The sequence below is a fragment of the Physcomitrium patens genome, chromosome 7 (assembly GCF_059467195.1).
Source record: "Physcomitrium patens ecotype Gransden chromosome 7, ASM5946719v1, whole genome shotgun sequence".
Lineage (NCBI taxonomy): Eukaryota > Viridiplantae > Streptophyta > Bryopsida > Funariales > Funariaceae > Physcomitrium > Physcomitrium patens.
Window position 1 is genome coordinate 16,110,477 of NC_143416.1, and position 20,328 is coordinate 16,130,804.

General features: G+C 41.7%; 4 protein-coding genes across 14 annotated transcripts; 3 read left to right on the forward strand and 1 right to left on the reverse strand.

The window, feature by feature from the left end:
• Window positions 1-11: 11 nt before the first annotated feature.
• On the forward strand, window positions 12-2,797 carry LOC141045660 (uncharacterized). The gene is made up of 4 exons (XM_090252160.1): window positions 12-1,225; window positions 1,358-2,230; window positions 2,471-2,544; window positions 2,737-2,797. The coding sequence occupies exons 1-2, from the start codon at window positions 371-373 to the stop codon at window positions 2,210-2,212; spliced, it is 1,710 nt and encodes a 569-aa protein (XP_090108286.1). The 5' UTR covers window positions 12-370; the 3' UTR covers window positions 2,213-2,230; window positions 2,471-2,544; window positions 2,737-2,797.
• On the forward strand, window positions 2,782-7,674 carry LOC112284563 (uncharacterized). Of its 11 annotated transcripts, none has more exons than XM_073535529.2 (8): window positions 2,782-2,920; window positions 3,842-4,063; window positions 4,229-4,265; window positions 4,397-4,736; window positions 4,868-5,002; window positions 5,386-6,024; window positions 6,167-6,683; window positions 7,001-7,674. In XM_073535529.2, the coding sequence occupies exons 5-8, from the start codon at window positions 4,898-4,900 to the stop codon at window positions 7,414-7,416; spliced, it is 1,677 nt and encodes a 558-aa protein (XP_073391630.1). In that variant the 5' UTR covers window positions 2,782-2,920; window positions 3,842-4,063; window positions 4,229-4,265; window positions 4,397-4,736; window positions 4,868-4,897; the 3' UTR covers window positions 7,417-7,674. The 11 variants fall into 11 exon arrangements, with proteins under 11 accessions (XP_073391630.1, XP_024380228.1, XP_090108288.1 ...); XM_024524460.3 differs by having other exon boundaries at window positions 4,868-4,975; XM_090252162.1 differs by having other exon boundaries at window positions 4,397-4,680.
• Window positions 7,675-8,474: 800 nt separating this feature from the next.
• LOC112284565 (ubiquitin-like modifier-activating enzyme 5) lies at window positions 8,475-13,059 on the forward strand. Its single transcript, XM_024524463.3, has 14 exons — window positions 8,475-8,607; window positions 8,901-8,975; window positions 9,304-9,417; window positions 9,658-9,786; window positions 9,960-10,028; window positions 10,278-10,433; window positions 10,696-10,732; window positions 10,995-11,077; window positions 11,229-11,303; window positions 11,556-11,630; window positions 11,795-11,881; window positions 12,154-12,278; window positions 12,542-12,603; window positions 12,705-13,059. The coding sequence occupies exons 1-14, from the start codon at window positions 8,518-8,520 to the stop codon at window positions 12,857-12,859; spliced, it is 1,332 nt and encodes a 443-aa protein (XP_024380231.1). The 5' UTR covers window positions 8,475-8,517; the 3' UTR covers window positions 12,860-13,059.
• Window positions 13,060-13,976: 917 nt separating this feature from the next.
• Window positions 13,977-18,601, reverse strand: LOC112284564 (serine carboxypeptidase 24). The gene is made up of 13 exons (XM_024524462.3): window positions 18,161-18,601; window positions 17,821-17,928; window positions 17,458-17,550; window positions 17,029-17,121; window positions 16,734-16,819; window positions 16,437-16,544; window positions 16,209-16,352; window positions 15,890-15,973; window positions 15,618-15,683; window positions 15,383-15,468; window positions 15,161-15,256; window positions 14,768-14,873; window positions 13,977-14,475 (listed from the first exon to the last, which is right to left on the reverse strand). The coding sequence occupies exons 1-13, from the start codon at window positions 18,498-18,500 to the stop codon at window positions 14,341-14,343; spliced, it is 1,545 nt and encodes a 514-aa protein (XP_024380230.1). The 5' UTR covers window positions 18,501-18,601; the 3' UTR covers window positions 13,977-14,340.
• Window positions 18,602-20,328: the final 1,727 nt, after the last annotated feature.

A 20,328-nucleotide genomic window follows, 5' to 3' on the forward strand; every position in this document is an offset into this window, starting at 1 on the left:
ATTGCAGCAGTGAAAGAGTAGCCCTGGAAAAGCAGTGGAAAAGAAGGATTGCATGTAAAAGGGGGCAGTCTTGTAGAACGCTATTGCAGAGTCCAAAACTTCCCCGCAGACTATGTTGTCATCACGTCAGCTGTATCATGTTTGAGGATCGTTGAACACTAGAGCTCGTTTGTTGAGGATTTTCTCCCTACGGCCCGAGTACTCATGGATGAGATAGTCTCAGAATGAACTTAGGAGCTCCGCCCCGTCTTCTCAACGATGAAGAAATTGCATGTCTCTTCGTCGGATATGGAAGTGAAATGATTCACTCGACAAGAAAATCCAACCGGATCACAACTGCCAAGATGGAAAATCGTGAATCTTCACTTTTATGCCACGTATTGAGCATGAATTCTGGGCTGCAACACGTTCGTCTATTTTCAATCTTGAAATCCATGCTTGTGAAATTAGCAGGGGAAAGAACACTGTCCTCGCGAACATGGAGAGCAAGGTACAGAATGAGCGGAAAGTTTCGGTCAAAAAGAGCATGAGATATGTTTCCGAATTGATTACAGATTTGGGAGTGAGGGGCATCGCTCCCGAGAATCTGAGGTTGGCAAAGTTCAACAAATTGGAGTCGCCCGGATACTTGCTGCGCGCGTTGCACGACATTATCACTCTACGCATTGCAGGTTTCCCTGCCGAGAAGGATGTTGCAAAGAAAATAGCTCGGTCGCAATCGAGTTCCATAATCCTTAGGTGCTCGAATGCATCGACCACTGCGAAGTCACAGAAAGAACTGCGGTTGAAAGAAGTAGCATCATCGATATCGAGGATCGTTTGTGAGGATGAATACGATGGTGACAACAACTTAGCAGTTGTGAAATTTCATTTGGCGCTCTGGGGTTATTCCCCGCACTCACCGTTTTTCTTGCTGCACGCTGACACCAGTAATAGTAGGCATTTCTTGCTCGCCCTGGGCTGGTTAATCTCGGAGTGTAATTTGATTGAGAGGGGATTGAAGCGCCGACTGCAGCCCCTTCAAGCTGATCGAAGCATGGCAACTCTGCCTCACGATTACCCACTTGACATGGCCTGCAGCCCTGAAGGCTTATGCAGGGCTAGGAAGGCGGAGTGCGCCTCGGTTGACTATGTGCGGCGGATGCTTGCTGCGACTGAGCGAGTGGATGATGAGGTCCTGCGCACGGAGATGCGAACAGACCAAGTCCTAATGTTGCACGGGCAGGTGAAAAGTAATGATAGGGTTTATGTTTATCATAGCTATTGACCATCGGAGAGGAAAGAGGTAGAGAGTAAAGGATTCGTTCATCATTGACGAGGGCAGGCATTGTGTTGACATGAGTATTGGTTGTCATAGGTGCAGGTGGGCTTGAACGCAATTGAAGCACTTCAGGTGACCAAGGTGAACAAACTGCACGAGCTACAGCTTGCGCAACTGGCGGCCGGGGTGAAAGTACTCCATACTCCTTACCAATTGCATCTGTTGCAGCACAGAGAAAAGCTGGACATTCATTGCCAGGCGATCGCAGCCGCTAAAGCAATTGCAGATGAGAAGGAAGCGTGCGAGCATCACGAATATTTGTTTTGGCAGTGGATGGAAAGCGTTGCTCTTGAAGAGCTGGCTGAGAAACCACAATCTAAGTGTTCGCGCGAAGAGCCGCCCACCGTCGACCTGATTGGTGTCACAGAAGCAGATCTCCTCCCCGCCATAGAACACCTAAAACTAAAACTGACAGCCTGTGAACAAGATGTGGAGGGAGGGACATCCTCGTCGGGACTATCCGCACTTTCTGAATCTTTCAAGCGAACTATGTCGAAAGACGATGTGAATCCTCACAAAGAGAATGATACCTCATGGCAATACGCCAAGAACATGGCGGTTGGTTTGTTGAGACAGCCAGTGTTTGTGTTCACTCCTGAGAAGAAGCCTGAAATTAGAAACCATAAAGTAGCCCTAAGGAACAAAGAAGAAAGTGATCCTCAGAGCGCCTTGTACAAGATGAAGAAGTATGCACAGCCCTCCAAATTTTTGTCACCGTGTTTTAAATTGAGAGAGCATTTCGAATTGAAATTTACAACTATTCCAACGTCGGTCCCTCTGAAGAACTTTTTTTTTTTTTTTGTGTGTGTGTTACTGCATCACCCACAAGTCTTTAATCATGAGGTGCAGGCTCATGGAAGTGAACGAAATTGTGACAGGGACTCTTGCTAGAATTCGCGCCGAAAACAAGTAAGCTACATTCCATAATAGCCCTCTCATCACTTGCTGTGCAGTGGCGTTGACTTCCAAGTCTTGACATCCAAGTTTTGCAAGATTGTATTCTAGATGGTGCATTGACCTGCGCGTATGTTCCATGTGAGTGTAGAGGTATGGAAGGTGTAGGGTCTGAACAACTGAAGTGCAGGGAAACCGTTACATTGAGTCAAGGCTTCCTCTAATCTTGCTCGAATGTGCAATGCGATGTACTAGGGCTGTTATTTCGGAGCTTTTGAAACCCCTGATGGAGGACAAGAGTTTCGTAGTCGCTGGTTTCTAAGCTGAATGTGAGTTTCTTTACTGTGACGTCTTGACGATTAACCTTGACACTAACGCTTCCGCTCGTTGCCGTCACTGTACTAAGTTAAGCGTAAGTATTGATTGACAAGCATCTCCACTTTCAAGATTGATTGACAAGCATCTCCACTTTTGCATCACGAATTGAATATTGCAACAAGTATGAGACTTGTTTTTTGCAGGCTATAAAACCACCTGTTCTGGATGCTTGCTCCGAAGCTCTCAATGGGGTCAAGGAAGGAGTCTCAATAGCGAGTAATCCTTCATTTACCAACCAAATTCTAGATTAAATTTTGGTTTAACTCTGGGGGTTGAGAAGCGAATGAAAAAATGAACCATCTCCAAGTCCACAGCACATCCAACGTGGTATGTACACAGTGATCTAAAATCTTCATGAATTCTGCTGCCCAGAGATGCCACAAGGGTGCACCACTTAATTTTGGAAGAGCTTGAGGTGCTAATTGCAGGCATAGTGTAATTAAAAGCTAAACATCACCATTTCTACTGCAAATTAGTCCGAGCACTAGAATTTGGTGAGGCACTAGAGCAGTTATTCAAGGGTTGGGACATGTCAGATGACAGCGTTTATCAGGATGTAGTACTCATGCAATTTTGACTTGTCGGCGACTCTGGACATAATTGGAACGACACAAATAAGATTAGCATGGCCTCTGAAAAAGTTGACACGTACAAATCAAGAGTTGGGTCAAAAGAACTTTTCTGCTTTCTCAATTTTCTTCGCATCCTACCATAAATAACCATTCAAAGGACATAAGAGAGATTCTAGTCGGTGTCCATTGAAAAGTGGAAATTTTGGAGAACCGCTAAACGGGGGCTTGGGTGGAGGCTTTTACAGTATGGAAACTCTGCTCATGGATTGTAGAACCTGCGATATGTAGAATCACGAAGGAGATGAGCTACATCTGAATTGACAATTCAATATGAGATCGTTAGAGAGAGTTAGTGGATCAACCCACCTCTGTCTATCCTCTTCCCCACACACATGTGCTATTTCCAGCAACGTTTGTGGAATTATGAAGAATTGTCCACGAAACATGACCGTCTGACTTGCTGTATTTTAGCAGACAATAGTTCTTAGAAGAAATGTAGTGAATATATGTCGATTTACCGCATGGATATCAATTTCAGTTCAGTGCCTTCAAACTGCCTTCCACCCTGACTCTTTGCTTCCCTGGACTAACTTTCGGCCAGCTCTGTAAAAATCCTACTTACTCTCTGCTACTTTTCAGCCTCTCTCAAACTCCTTGAATCTGACGGGTGAGACAGGACATCCAATCCACATGGGAAGTTCGTCGACAAGATACTCTCAAAGACGAGGGTACTGGGTGTCCTGTCAAAGCGGTATCCGACATGCTTTAGCGAAGAAAAGTCAGGCTGCTGGCACGAGGAGCTCTCATCAGTCTGGACCAAGCTCGGTTAGTAATTTTCTCTACAATGCAAGGCGCCAACAACAAAAATACAAGGCATGATGCAATTTCTAGCTTGCTGGTGCGGACAAGACACCCTCTCACGTCGGTACCCCGAGAAAAGCAACAATAGTTTTAAAAATTATTGAAAAATCTATTGAAAATAAAATGAAGATATATCATAGACATACGTCCAGATTTTCATCTATCTTCGTCCGATACATATATTGTCTGTGCTGGATATCAGGTTGAGCAAATCGATTGACGACTTTGACGAATCCTCGGTGAGTAAAACTATAATTTTCCAAGCTAGGATTTCAATGTTGGTACGATATCCTTATCCAAAACCATGAAAATTTCTGGCTTCTTTCCAATCTAATGCCTGCTCAACCCTCGTTGATGGTGCCCGATGCAGCGAGTTGGTCAATTGCAGCGTATAATAGAAGCTCATGATATGCAGCATACATACGTAGTATTTTTCGCCTGCGACCATATGCTCCATGCCGGAAGGGTTGTGATCGGCCTCCCTGACACTGCTGATCACCAAAATCCCCAATTCAATGCGCGCTTATGCTGCTGATCCTCTCGCTTTCTTCTGCGATTACCGCTATGGGAGATGAGCTTAAGGCGCTTCTGGAAGCAGTCACCAAGCTGCAGCCTCTTCTCGCCGACCCAACTCATTTTTCCGAATTGAAGCTGGTGCGCTATCTCAAGGGCGATTCTTCGGACGGTCACAAGTCTATGCTTCAGGATGAGTATTGCTCCAAGTTGCCGCTTATATCTCTTTTGTTGAAGCTTGAGCTGATGGTCTTGGCATGTGGGTTTTTGAAAGAGGTTGAATTGTGCTTTTGGATTTAATTTTCGGAATTCGTTTTGTCATGCCAAGATTCGGTACAGTGTTAGAAATCTCAAGTAGATGCGATTTGAGGATCAAGTCGCACGGATACCCCATGGTGACTTCAAGAAACATGAATTTGACTTTTCAAAGAAGGCGGTACCTCATCATCTTGAAATCTTGCAGGCTAGGGCTCCTTTCTTTTGGCTTGGAACACTAGGTTAGCAGAATACTACAGGAACTTTGTGGGACTTGATGTCATGTGCGCTTCATTGCGAGTAAGCTGTATGTCTCGGCGTCTAAGTGTCGATGCCTCCGATGATACTATGGAGGATAACTAGGGATTTGACTTGGTTAATGTCAAGCATGTGGTACTTTCCTTTCCAGAGCTTCAATATCTGGGTTCATCGAGTTAGATTTTCCTGCCTGCATAACGATTATGAACTTTTCGTCGTTTGATCGTTCCTTAATTTCATATGATTGCCTTCTGGTTTGGGAATTTCTTGTACGTGGTTTGCAAGGTTATCAATAGTACTCATGCGAATTGTGGTCGGCAAATTTTGAAACAGCTGAGAGAACAAGTTGATCACATCACCGCATTGGCTGGATTTCAGTTTGTACCCAATGGCCAGGCATCCGGGGGACAAAGGGAGAGCGTAGTGAGGGCTCGTCCAAGCCCTGGCAATCGCAGAATAGGAGAGCCTTTTGAGGGCGGCAGAGGCCAGCCTATTTCCAGCAATCGCTTGAAAGGTGAAAAGTTTGAGGACGGGTCTTGCGTAAGAGGAGCTAATCCGATCTCGAGTGCTGGACCAGTAGAGGAGCACATTCCAGCCTCGCAAGCTGCACAGACAATCCCTAGCTCTCTCCCCACTAAAAGTCATGGCAACCAGAATATTGCATCGTTAGCGGGATCACAATCAGCCCCTGACGTTTGCTTTGGGGGCAATTGCGGGGAGCCCCCTCCATCAACCCAGTCACCCGGCCTCACTTCCCGTCTCCCTTGGGATCAGGCTGAGCGGATCGCACCCCTTGTAGGACACCGTACAATGTCCTATTCTCGTCCGCCATGGAATCATGTTGAGCATGTTTCTTTCAAGGCAGGGACCCAACCAGCCTCCTCATGTCGTAGCGCCATGGACGTCGACGGAGCAGAGAAGGGCGTTACACCACAATCCGACAGAAATGTGGATGCTCGTTCCATTTCCAAGGTACATCTCTGAGAATTATCCTTCTTGTGAATCAGTAAACAGCATTCAGAAGTGTTTTGAAATTACAATTGCATGACATTGTGTCGGGATTTGATCAGTGGGAATGTACAGAATGACTGATTCTTTTCATTTCTGGTCACATATATTTGAGTCCCAAGGAATTAATGAAGACTGCTGGGAGTATGGTCTCCAACAGGACCCAGTGACTGAGCGTACTTACAAGACTGGAAAATGGACACCAGCTGAGACCCTTATTTTAGTACATTTGAGGCGCGACCATTTCGTGAAGTATCCGGGCCAGGCTAACCGAAGAAACGTGAGAGCCTCTGCAGCAGAACGGTGGAGTGAGGTGGAGGACGAGATGTTCAAGCGGAACATTATGAGGTCCAAGTCCCAGTGCCAAGAGAAGTGGGAGCAGCTGGCTTCTGATTTCAGAAAAGTCTATGACCACCAGCGGAACCATGTTCCTTTGGGCGAGCCAGGTTACTTCCAAATGAATTCAGCAGAGAGGAAAGAGCGCATGCTAAGATTTCCCAAAGCTCAGCTTGACGAGGCCGTGTACAACGCACTGTGCGAATGGTACCCTAGAAGCTCCCAAGTCTCAAGCCTCGGAGAGCTTCCAGACAACATTTCCGATGATGTTGCAGCAGTATCCAGAGGTGGCTGACTTAATTTTAGTCCTCTTTTACTCTTGTATTGGTTTGTATTCCTTCTCGTCTCTTGATTATCTGTTGGCTGTCAGTATCTGATCCTGAGACTTTGAGTTAACTCATCTGGTTCTCATTTCTAAAGTCATGTCAGAACTCCCAACTACTCTAATACATGGCTACTTCCGCATTCTACATTGTGTTGATAGATCACCAGATTCATCGACCTTATTGGCGATGTAGATTATAGCTGTGCTATGTGTGGGAACAAATAAAGAAAATATTGCTGCTGCTGGTGGTCTAATAAATCCTCTCCCACATGTATCTAGGAAATCTTACAAATGATGCCCCGGCTTCAGAAGAACACCGACCTGTACAAGAAGATGGTATAGGTGACTCAAACAGCCCTCATTTGACCAAGCGGCGTCGGCTCTCCACTAAAGCTTCCGAAGGTGCATTCTCAACCATTGCGAACAACCAAAAAGAAAGCTTAAACGTTAACTCCATGTTCGTGGTACAAGACCGTGAAGACGCTCGCCACAAGTTGCTGTTAGAGATGAATGCAAAGAAACACCGCGAGACGTTGGAGCTCAAAGCAAGGATACACCAGGACAAGTTAATCATTGAGAAGGAACGGCTTCAACAAAGCGCAGCCCTAGGTCAAGGGTACATTGCTGCCATGCTGAGCATTGCAGATGCCTTGAAAGCCATTGGAGAGTCTTTGAAGAAGGACAAGAGTGGTTGACGTGTGAATATATCCAGTTTTTGCCGTTGAAAGGCAGCAGTTTTAATGAACGAAGACTCTAATGTGGAGGAATGATAATGGCGGTAAAAAGAAGTAGGACTAGAGTTCAATAACTTGTTGCTAACCCACATTGTGAAACTGTGTATGCTCTGCAATATAGCAGGACAAAGCATTGGTGAATAGTGAGGATTGTTAATAATATAACCAGCGCAAGAAGTGAAACACCCTTTATTGATAAATACAATCTTTCCAACAATCCATCATGTGCAGAAATTCGATTAGCACCGTCTCTCTTTCCTTAGACATGAAATCTTGGAGACAGAGCATGGTTTATGCAGATGCATACCATTGATCTTTAATGAAGAGAATGCATCTTCTCAACACTGACTTGTGAGAATCGGAAGAAGGCGATGGAATCGTCATATTTTACTAAGTTGGTATTGCTCCATGACAATGGATTGCATACCCAACCTGTTACAATTCTGCTAACCATGCCCAAAATTTAATACCTTCCATCGATTAAAAACATTAAGGAAAATCCATAAAAAAGTAAATGTGGGTTGTGATAAACGGAGGTTTTAATGCATCAAAGTACACCAGCCCTACGAATTTACCACGAAATTTTCTCCTTCTACACCTCTAAAAACGAAAACACGGAAGGTATATTTACCACTTGACACAGAGAATGTTAAATTCGTTGCTATCAAAATCATACCCTGATCACAGAAGTGTAGGAATAATGCGACATGCGTGTTGGCCACTTGAATGAAGGGTGCAGAGTAGATGGGCAAAATTCAAAGCTATTCGGAAACCAAATACACCACAATCGCCTTTCATTGAAGAGAAAAACCAAGTTTGTTGAAAATGGGTGAAATCACCGCATCTTGTGGGGTTTGACGTCAGCGAAAAGTAGTTCAAGCCACGATTCACGAAGATCGTATGTTATGTGAATGCGTGAACAGAGTTTTACTCGTCTACGAATACGTAGACCTGTTCGCAAATGTCTATTGCTCCTTCTTCGAGCTCGTAATTGACTTCTCCATTTCATTGCCATAGCTTCCATTTTGTGTTTCGTCGCAGGTTTTGTGCGTTCGGACCACCATGGAGGACGAGGTAAAGGCACTCTTGGACCTCGTTAACAAGTTGCAGCCGTCCGTCGCGGATCCTGTGCACTCTTCACAGTTCAAAAAGGTGAGTTTTTGTATGATTCGTCTTTGGTTGTTGATATCATGCCGTTTCTGGCTTGTGGGTGCTGATTAGGGCTTTTGGCATTGATAAGATATCTGTCGTTCTCTAGAAAATCATGACCCACTTAGTTCTAGTTTGCGCTATCTCCAGCTGCAGCTTGCTTTTTGTGGATTTCGTTAAATCGAAATTGCGATGAGCTTACGGGGAGACGCATGGTTTTCTATGACAGTGTTTCTTTTGGTTTTTGTTTTCGGGGTTTGATCTCTTGGACTTTTCCTGGGTGATCCGCCGTGCAGCTGAAGGATCATGCTGAGAGGATTGCAGCTTTGACAAATTCACACACGGGATCCAATGTACGCCCTAAAATCAAGGTATTCACCAACATCCTATGCAGTTTCGCTATCACGACCAGTCAAATTTTGGGAAAAGCATGATGTCGTTGTTATCTTTCGATGGATTGTATATAGATCGTCGATGTTAAAATTGGAGCATTTTTTTAATAGACTTTTACATAATCGGTGCAGCTGAGTGTTGTTTCTGATATATAGTTTCTGCTTTCCGCCGCATTTGAAGCTCTAGTTCAAGCTTCTCTGCATCCTAGCTTCATCTTGGCACAATCGACTCTACATTTTTTTTTTGTTTTTGCCTGCACGAAATGCTGCTGTGAGTCTCATGTTGGAAGTGATCAAAATATTACAGGAAATGAGTGGAGAGGTTGTGGATAGCAACCCTTACAGCCGTCTCATGGCTCTGAAGCGTATGGGCATTGTGAACAATTATGAAGAGATTCGCAAGTTTTCTGTTGCAATTGTGGTGATCCCTCATACCACTTTCTAATTCTGCGTATGCACGTTGCATTAACAAGAGTCAGTTGTGAATGTTGTTGCAGTGAAATAGTCATAAGATCTTGCAAGAGATAAGTATTCACATTACTCCCTCAATAACCCTCTTCAGGAACAACTAAGTTTTCTTAGTGGAAGTTAACCATGCAAATCCAATGTAAAAATAGCACTGTGAACCTGTAGGCTTGATAAATACCGGTGGTTGTGGTAGGGTATTGGAGGCGTGGGTAGTGTTGCAGCAGAGATGCTCACACGATGCGGCATTGGTAGGTTGCTGCTTTACGACTACGACACTGTTGAGTTGGCTAACATGAACCGACTTTTCTTCAAGCCCGATCAGGCATGTACTGCAATTTCGCCTTTCGAGTTATTTAATTTAGTCTTGTTTACGAGATTATTGGGATCAACAATTTTACGAAAGGATCAGAGTAGATAAGAGTTTTAAACCAATGTTGTCTTTGTTAACTGTTTATGATGTAATTGACTTGCTCAATATGGTTCGTGCGTCTACAGGCTGGCATGACTAAGACAGATGCAGCTGTACAAACCCTAGCAGAAATCAACCCTGACGTCATTCTTGAGGTGGGCATCACCGTGTCTGTGAAAGTTTCCATCTTTTATTTGGTTATCGAAATGGAACCCTGTCCTACTACAGTGCCACTTAGAAAAGTGAGCTACAAGGGCTAATTAGCTGTAATTATTTTTGTTGGGAGGTATGGCTTACCATTACCTCAGCACATCACCTATCAACGTTTTAGTGTGTGTTATATTAGTGCCACAAGATCTTTAGCAAATATTCTGATGTTTTATGGGGTATGATCTTCTGCGCAGAGTTACACACAGAATATAACTACCGTGGATGGTTTCAAAAAATTTACCGACAGCTTGACTCGAGATATGAAAGGAAACAGCACTGGAGGTAAAAGCGGAGTCGATCTAGTACTTAGCTGTGTCGATAACTACGAAGCCCGTATGGTTGTTAATCAGGTACATTATATCTTGTGATTCTCAATCTTTATTGGAATCAAACTCATATTTTGTAGCTTGCTAATGAGTGGGTTGTGCTGTCGATGAGTTCGTTCTAATTGGCAACCCTCATATGGAGGCATTGGTTCCATATTAAATCGGGCTTGGAACGTTTCGGTGACAATGACATGCCCTGATAGATTTGATTCCTTAATTCCTCAGAATATACAGAACCAAGTTTTGAGTTCCAAATATTTCATGCTCTTGTGTTGTTGTCATGCAGGCTTGCAATGAACTACGCCAAACTTGGATGGAATCAGGTACATGCATATTGATGTGCTTTGTTTCAAGTCGACACTATTGTAGTGTACGTGGATAACTTTGTTGTTAAACTGTGTGTAAGTTCAATTTCATATGATGGCATCTATGGACAATGTGATGTCTTATGCTTGAGCGTTAGCTGAATCTAGTTCACATATGAATGCCAGTACGTTTCCATTTGGATTTAGTTGGAAAAGCACACGCAAGATCTTCGTGAACTAATGAGAATATAACATGTAACTGCTTCCATCAATCTTGCAGGTGTATCTGAGGATGCAGTGTCTGGTCACATTCAGTTATTGATTCCTGGAGAAACTGCTTGTTTTGCGTGTGCTCCACCCCTGGTACGATTACTCCAAACCTGTTTAATCGTGTTAAATGGACCTTACTATGCCCTTTGAGCGCTCATTATGTTATACTAGAAAACCCGTAACGTACTCTCATCATCTTCGAACAGTAATGCAATATAAATCTCTGATTGATGGTACATGGCAGGTGGTGGCATCGGGAGTTGATGAGAAGACACTCAAGCGGGAAGGAGTATGTGCAGCATCTTTACCAACTACGATGGTATGAATCACCTCTTAATATGGACTCTAATGGACTGATCCTAGTTTATTTCGGTTGATCGAAAGGTCACAGAATAAGGACTGCAAGATCGAGGAACTGGGTCCGGCTTGGACATTAGACTTTGTACCAGCTGAAGAGTAGTTTGAGATTAAAAATCAGCCGTAATTGACTGTGTTCTTGTCTGTAATGTAGTAAGAGAAGACATTTTTGTTGTTATTGCACAGCATTCCGCTGACGTTGAACGTGGGGCAGGGCATTGTTGCAGGACTGTTAGTACAGAACACTCTGAAGTATCTACTTCAGTTTGGGCTTGTCTCTAGATACTTGGTATATTTTCATCATTCATGCTTTTCATATCTTCTTTGGCATACTCAACTGCAAATTCAATTATTTTATTCATAAGGTTAGTCGAATGAATGTGGATATCTTTGTTCATAAGTATATTTACATTGGCTGTTGACTCAGTCTGTTTCATTTGCTCTTCATAACAGGGTTACAGCGCGCTGAAGGACTTTTTTCCAACTATGGAGATGAGGCCTAACCCTCAGTGTTCTAATACAGCTTGTTTAGAATGTCAGGTAAGCACCATGTTATCAAAGAATGCATTAGTGGCTAGAATCGCCTCTATTTCTACATCATTGAGAATCTGGCAAGTTATATGCATTCATGTACTTTGCCGTTTCAAATCCTATTTGGCATGACTTTCTTCAGTTCTGAAGTAGGTTGCAGCGGTTGCGTGGTCCTATTCAGTTGTGAATGCTCTCCCCTACACATGACGAACATTTCATCTGTTATATCAAGCATTTGTTTAATCGCATAATATTGATTCGTGACTTGCCTGAGTTTGCAGCGTGAATATGCAGCAAAAAAACCAGTACGAGATGCTGCTGCAAAGGCCAAGGCTGAAGCAGAAGCTGAAGAGGCAAGTCTTGCAGCGCAAGTGCCACTACATACAGAGAATGAGTGGAATATCTGGTCAGTTGCAAATGACCCTCTTCATTTCACGTGCCAAGTTGGAACAACAGAAATTAAGTGAAGCGATGTCGAATTTCATAATGCACTTTGCATCGTTAGGAAGGACACAATTCACATTTTTGAATCGTTGTGATTATCTAAATTCACTTTCTTTGGCAACTGATGCACGTGGTTTCTGTAGCCGCCAGTTCTCACGTTCTTGGTTTGAGGTGTCCTCACAACCGGGCAGATGACTAAGAAGTGCTTACTCTTTTTTCCAACAGTTTAGTGGATGACGATGATCCAGTGATTTTCAGCGAGTCGGCCGGTGGAACTTCATCAGTAGGTAAGAAATTGCTTTACATTTTCAGCTTCTGAGCAATCTGCTAATTGTCGACTGGTTTGTTGTATCTTAGCAATCCTAACTGGGTGTTTCTGAGTTCCCAGCAAACAGTTTGCCTGATGGATTGCGGCGGGAGCTTCCAGAGTCGGACCACTTGCACAATACCGAGATTACAGGGAATGACTTCGTGCAATCTGGAGGTGACTTGGATGACTTAGATGAGCTTCAAAAACAGCTTGAAGCACTTAATGCAATGTAGAAGGAATTATTTTTCCTTATGATAATCCTCAACTTCTCTGCTCCTCTGGTGAGGTGCTTGAACGATTGTTAATCCAGAAATTCAGTGTCCATGTGTGTTACAATCGTACTAGGAATATGTCTGCGAAAAATTACACGTTTTTAAAGATCCCGTGCAATTCCACACAATAGTGTGGCAATTGTAGTGCGCATTTCATCTAATGTATGTTTGTAAAGGTAATGTTTGGTAGTTGCTGATGCTATTTCTGAAGGATTTGGCTGTTTCCATCAGATTTCATGGTAGAAAACGAAGTAACATTGGAAAGTAGCGGTCCCTGCTTGCTATCATTTACCAGTCATACATTCTGGATTAAATCTCAGTAATTTCCACCGTCTACTTTATTCCAAAGTGATAGGTACCCAGCTGGTACCTGGTACTGTTCTGAAAATCTAAATGGCTCCCCTTAACATTTTAATAAATCCTAAACCTTTAATCCTGTTTGATTGCCCAAAAATTATTTTATGTTTTTATTTAGGAACCCTGAACCCTTGCTGCCAATATTTTAAGACAGGCCAATAATTGGTTGCCCAGCTGCCCAAAATCTGTGGCAGCACCCGGCATCCATATCTACCGACATGCATGGATGGTGGGTGTTTTAAGCAAAAAGGTCAGAATGCGCGCTGGGTACCTGTTCAGCGATATCGAAGTGATAGTGGATGGTGATTTCTAGTTAAACAGATGTTTGAGACTTTTCTTTCAGTTTGCGTGTTATACCTTGTCTTGAAGAGCACAATCAACTTAGCTAATAATTCTTTGATTTGGCCCTTTTCAACCTCAAAAATTGATCGAATTGAGGTTTGATTTTTTTAATTTCTTTCTGTTGTGAAATTTGTTCCTAGATGTTTCCTTGTAAGTATCCTGGAAGTTAAAATAGCCACGAACATGTTCCATTTGGTATGATACTCTTACAGTAGAGCACATTCAATTCATAGACATAGTAGGTCCGATTTTTCATCTACACATCTTTGTACTGAATGCACTTAAGAATTTGCTTCCGCTCACCAGATTGCTTCTGGGACTAGTAGCCATTCATACGAGGTACCCAACTACTGTATGTTAGGGCAGTATAAAGTAATCATTATCAAAATCAACTTGCTTTCTTGGTTAATTTGTTTTTGGAGAATCGGATACAATGGCAGGCATCCACTACACAATTAAGATTATCTGCGTCATCTATCATTAATCTTAGCAATTCTTCGGTGGAAAGCGAAGAGAGCTGAAACTACAGAAAACCAATTCTTAGCTGGGATGCTTGGTCTGTCGTCAAATGATATGCAACTATAGAATATTTCTACAACAAAAACGAACGACCAGGCTCCCAGCGGAGATGAAAAAACCTTTTCACCGTCAGCATACTAGTCCTTTCTACACAAGCACAAACTTGGCGTGACGCCAAACCTGAGGTCATCTACATCTTTATAGAGATATTCATAATCTTGAATTTATAAGGGCTTGTTGTTGATAAAAGACTGGAACAGATGCAGAGCACGGGCTGGTTGTGTGTACGGCACCATATGCCCTGCGCCTCTAACCGTCGAAAATGTAAGTTTATCATATACAGTAACGTAACCTCCGACCTGTAGAGCCACGAAATCGACTATCAGAAATTATTCTGAAAGAGAACGAAACTTGAGGTCAACTTAGGCTATACCAAGCAGAAACGGTGAAGCATGGGAGTTACACCTCATAGCTAGTGAAATCACCAAGTGCCTACTGAGCGTCAAAATAATCAGGAGAAAAAATAACAAAAGCCTACAAGTAAGTGCAAATCGTCTCCGGAAATGGTATCAGTTGCCCGCTCCGTTCTTCTATTGAAAAACATGTCAAAACAAAATGAGAAGATAGAAGCCTCGTGGAAAAACAGCATACCTGATTTTCGAAAGTCCATGGTCTCCAAACCTCCGTGATGTTCAATGGCAGCGTGTTGATCCAGACGCGGGTGCCAGCGACGGGTACAATGGCGTCAATATCGCCACTGAATGCAAAGAACTCATAAGGTCAGAAATATCACTGGTAGGCTGACACGTGAACACACTGAGTAGAGGTCAAGCCCACAGCTACAGCTATCAACTACCAAAGGAGAAGCGAATTCTGTCAACCAACAGATTCTTCTTTATAAGCATACATACAATCTAGTCGGTATCCTGATAAAGCAAAGGAAGTACAAGTTCACACATAAGGCCTTCAAGACCCAAACTCTAGTGGAGAACTCCAACTTCCACCTGGTGGTCAGAGTATGGATATGAAGGTAAGGAGCAGTACCTGAAGATCAATATTTCAATGCCAGATTCCAGCAAAGTATGGTAAAGGGGGAGGATACTCAACAAAACGTCGTCATCCGAGTAATTCAATACGTCACTGCAACAGGAAACAGAAACCCATTATTGAACATATGTTCGTTATTTAAATTCCAATTGATCGCGCTGAGCTCTAGGGCCACGTGCAACGATGGTAAAAACAACACTGAATGAATTTGAGGTACACCTGCAGTCAGTCCACCGCCAAGGAAGTAGTGTAGTGTTGGCATGCAAGGCCTTCTGTACTTCCGGTCTGTTTAAATAAACCTCCACCTATCATACATAACCAACAATCATAAGGGAATAATAAATGGTAAAGCGAAAGAAAATGTAAAAGAATAGGCCAATTTCATTGGACCACAGCACATGGGCAAGGAGTCAAATTCGCTACTTTTCTTTCTTAACTTAACAAGAATGCCCACCTCATCATCAACACATGGGTCATATGAGGTCTTCAGTAGAGGTCTACTAGAAGGACTTTGGCTCAACTGCAAATCAAACAGGCAATTCTTCAGACATTCTATGATAGATACCGTTCAGATTCTCGACCAATTTGCTCCAGAACAAAATGCTTATCTACATTCAAGTGAAAAAATAGAACTCAAGCTTTGCCGAAAGCGTTTACATTCTCAAAACTGACAACAGAAAAGGTGTTGAACAAAGAAAATCACATCACCAGTCGTTAATGATTTACCTTTTTGGCAAGTTGACGTATTTCAGCCTGAGCATGAGCAGATACACAAATATCTGCATATATGTCGTAGATGTTGATGTCACCCTACAGGTCACAAGCGTTGACATAAGAATTACTTCAAAGACTGAGTACATGTGAAACTAGGAATATAACGAACCTTATTCATCACACCCAAAACATCCAACCCTGCATCAATAACTCCAGCTTATAGACAAACTTAGTTCAAAATGTCAGGCTTTTGTGGCAATGTATGAAACAGGTGAGCAACAAAAACTTAAACATGTACCATAATTACATTATCTAAATTCAGAAAACTTACCATATCATTGTTCGCATCTCTCACATATTTGTTACACTCATCGACTGAGTTACTTCCAAGGGGTTCGACAGATGAACCAGTGCCCACAGTTTTTAAAACGCCATGAAATGCGTCATCATCAACTAGCATAGCCGAAAGATTGCACTGCAAACGTCAAACTTGTTTTAATGGCATGGGCAGTGGAAGCAACCAGACTAAGAACGTGGCAAAGAAAGAGATAACACTCACTTTGTTTACGACGCCGTTGAATGACGCATCAGAAATTAGAGCATGCGTCCACTGGTAAAATATTGCTCCAAAGTTATCTGCAGCTGCATCTGTCCATGCATTGCCAACCTGCGACGAAGTCTTGACATATTAGCTGAAGCACAAATCTCTAAAACAAACAATGGCTGATGTGTACGTAGGCGACAAGCATCGTCAAGTCTGTACCTTATCAGTGTTTAGAACACGTCATTCTAGTACCAACACGCTTGATTTTAATGAAAATACGAAGATGTTAAAATTCAGTTCAAGTCCACTTACTGCCATCCCCCTAAAGTTGATCTTCTTGTTTGAGACAACCTTGTTGCCCTCCAAAATAGCAACAGCCAGCTGGGGAACGTAATGACCTACGCAACGCACTTTCTCTTAGCAAAAGAACACACGTTCGACACAAAATTCTAAGAGCTTGATTCCATTATCAGCACTTAGAAAAGAACTTAAGGGGATGCTGAATAGAGCGCTGCATGAAATGAGGTGTTTCTCTAAAACTAAAGAGCATTGCATGTAGAGTGAAGTAATTTCTAACGCATCTACATCCTCTCAAAAATTTCGTTACCTGCATAGCTTTCGCCTGAGATGTAGAACTTATTCGAGGAATATTGAGGATACTGCTCAAAAAAACGAAGCAAGAAAATGTAGGAATCCTGAGCTGGGAAATTACCAAAGAGCACAAGATGTATCGTTAGGCACCAAAACAGGTGGAATTCGTTGCATGCAAGAGTTGATACATATTAACCCATCTAAGCAGCTATAGTTCATAAATCCGAACGGCTCTCAAGTGAAAACCAAAAACCACCTATCCAAACTGCAGTGTGAGAATCTCGTGCACCTTAGGCATCTGAGTTCATTACCAGTGCTTTGTTGCACATTAAAAAGAATTGGCATAAACTAAGGTACTGACAGATTTAATTGAGGATCTAGTAGGTTTTCTAAGGATTTAGACGTGTAATAGAGATTGGTAAACCAAAGACCACACGAATCATACCAGTCTGCTGGTCACCAGTACGATAATCATCTGTGGTATTTGAATAAGAAAACCCTACTCCGGCTGGAGACTCCAGAAAAAGCATGTTCGAAACTGCAAACAAGCGAATAAAGCACCATCCAACACGAACTTCAGCGTTAACGAGTTGATTAAACATCATATATGCCTTCTCTCTCTAGAACAGCGGGGTGCACCTAACAAAGAGGGATAACTCTTGAATTGAAGATGTGAACAGTCTCCTATTTACGAATTGGTAAAAAGGACTAAAATCCACAACAGCTAGCATCAAGCTTCGAAACAACGACCCATCATGATCAGAAACAAGGACAATTGAAATAACCCTGAGAAAAATGAAGCACCTACCTTTATTCCATGAATACGGATTCTTAAGCAGATGACGTCCATTGGGCGTTGGATAAAACGGTCCCAGCTCACTCAGCATTCCTCCACCGACAGACGAGCATCCAGGGCCTGTACAAGTTTCACCACTGATCAACACCCACGCAGGTTCTTTTTCGACAATCAAAAAATGCTGGACGTCAAATAGACATAGAAATGAATCTAGCAACCCAGCAGTTTCGGAGAGGAGAGGCTGCAGCTCGGAGACTGATTCCAACAGTGCCTGGTAACCCACAATCAACACAATACTGACATTACAATGTGCGACAAGGCAATCAGAATTATTCAAAACACCTCTCCCCACCTCCATTAAGCCACAAGGTGAGGGGCGCCGAGGCAGAATCCGCCACATCCGCTTCCACAAACCAATAAAACAAGGCACGTCCCGCCTTCTCGTCCACTGTAATGTACCCCGAGCGCATGGCGAATGGCACTGGGGGCGCCCCAGGCAGGCTCTCAATGAAATGCGGGTCGACATCCAGCTTCCCTTCGGCTAATTCTCCCTGCCTCTCTGTCGCAGGTCGAATTAACGAGGAAGAATCCCCGTCCCTCCACTGAAACCCATCAACACCCACAAACACCCCACTGCAGAGAAAAGCCCAAATTGCCAAAAACCCACCAACTCTCATGGGAATTGTCGCCATTTCTCCAAACTGCGCTGCAATCGGGAAGGCGAGAGTGGAAATTTAAGCAGGGTGGTGAAGTGTTTGTCTCCGTCCTCAAGCGAGCTTCACGCTATGCCGTAACGTCCGTGTGCAGCTCACGGACCTTAGCACGGCCACACCCTAAGACCGTCTCGCGGCTACCACGCTGATCGGTTCACGGTCTTGCACGCTACTCGGTCATAGGATATGGGTAATTAGCAGAGTTGCTTTTTTCTTGGAGAATTTCAAACGTGGGTTGGTTTGCGTCGCATCAAGTGGTATCATGTCGTGGGCTATGGAAAATAACTTCAATAGTTGTATAAATATGATTTATCAATTTTACCCTTATTTGTTAAAGAAATTTCCAACATGTGTTGGGCATTTAATGAAGTGTTATTAGATAGAGGATTGCATTTTAGTATCAAGGTCCATATATAGATGTAACAATCTTTATTTTATAATATTAATAATAAAACATAATGTCCATATATAGATCTAAGAGTAAATAAAAATATTTGACACAAATATATCTAAATCAAAGATGTTTCTAATATTCTATATTTATCAATAGAATTGAAATCCAACACTTTATTAACATTAAAAATGTATTGTAGAATTTGTGTAACAAAAGTTTTAATATTTATGCTATTTTTATTGTCCAAAGATGATTTAAAAGAAAAAATGTAACATATTAATTGTAATAAATTTATTATATAAGCCAGCTTGCATATAACATAAAAGAGATAAAGAAGGTTTTTGATTGGTCATGAAGAATGAAACATGAGCAACTTAGATATAAGATAAAGAGACAAAGAAGCCATCTCATTGGTCAAACATGGAAACATGGATGATTGAAAGAATGGATGGATGGCAATGCAAGAGATTATAATGCCCAACAACATAGGCTTCTGCTTGGATATATATATATATATATATATATATATGTCTATGTATGTGTATGTATGTATGTGTATCTATGTGTGGAGACTACAAAGTGATAATATGGGTATGTTTTAAATTAAGTTTATAAACATCAAGAATTATTTAAGTGAATCTTATTTTAAAGCTTCATCTTTAACAAAGTAAAAGTTAGTGTACAACTATGAAATATATTGTTTATTGGCTAAATAATTTTTTTTTTTTTTAATTACACTTAGTTGCAAGAATGATTAGATAAAATGGTTGTAAGTTTTAAGACGTTAGATTGAAGATTATTCTAGGAATTAAAAGGGAAAAAAAAAAAGAAAAAAAAAAAGAAAAAAGAAGTTGAATTGCAATTTGAAAATGTAATGATGTATCAGAACACTATATATATATATATATATATATATATTAAGTGTCAGTATTACCAAAGCTTTTAGAATTAGATAATTTTAGAAAAATAAGATGTTGTTAAATCTTTAGAAAATAAATTTATAAAGTAATGAATTTTTAAAAATATGACACTCATATTATATTATTTGTTGGTAAGAGTGTTTAATATAAGAAATATTATTAATTTTTTGTCATTCTTCATTGATTGAAATTGCCTTGTACAAATCTAATGTATTGTAAAAGTTATATGTTTTAAGGTAACATATTAACTATTAATCTTGAATGTGTTATATTAGATAATGAAATCATATGAATTATTCAATATCTTCATTAGCAAAAAATGTAGACATTATAAGTTATTTATTTTACAATTTGATAGTTGTATATTAACAAGAGCATCTTAATCTAGTTAATCTGAAACAAAATTTAAATAGTAGTAATGTGTGAAGTAGTAAGCTTAATACATATATTTTTATAATTTCCACTATTTTCTTTTTAAAATAAATAAAAAGAA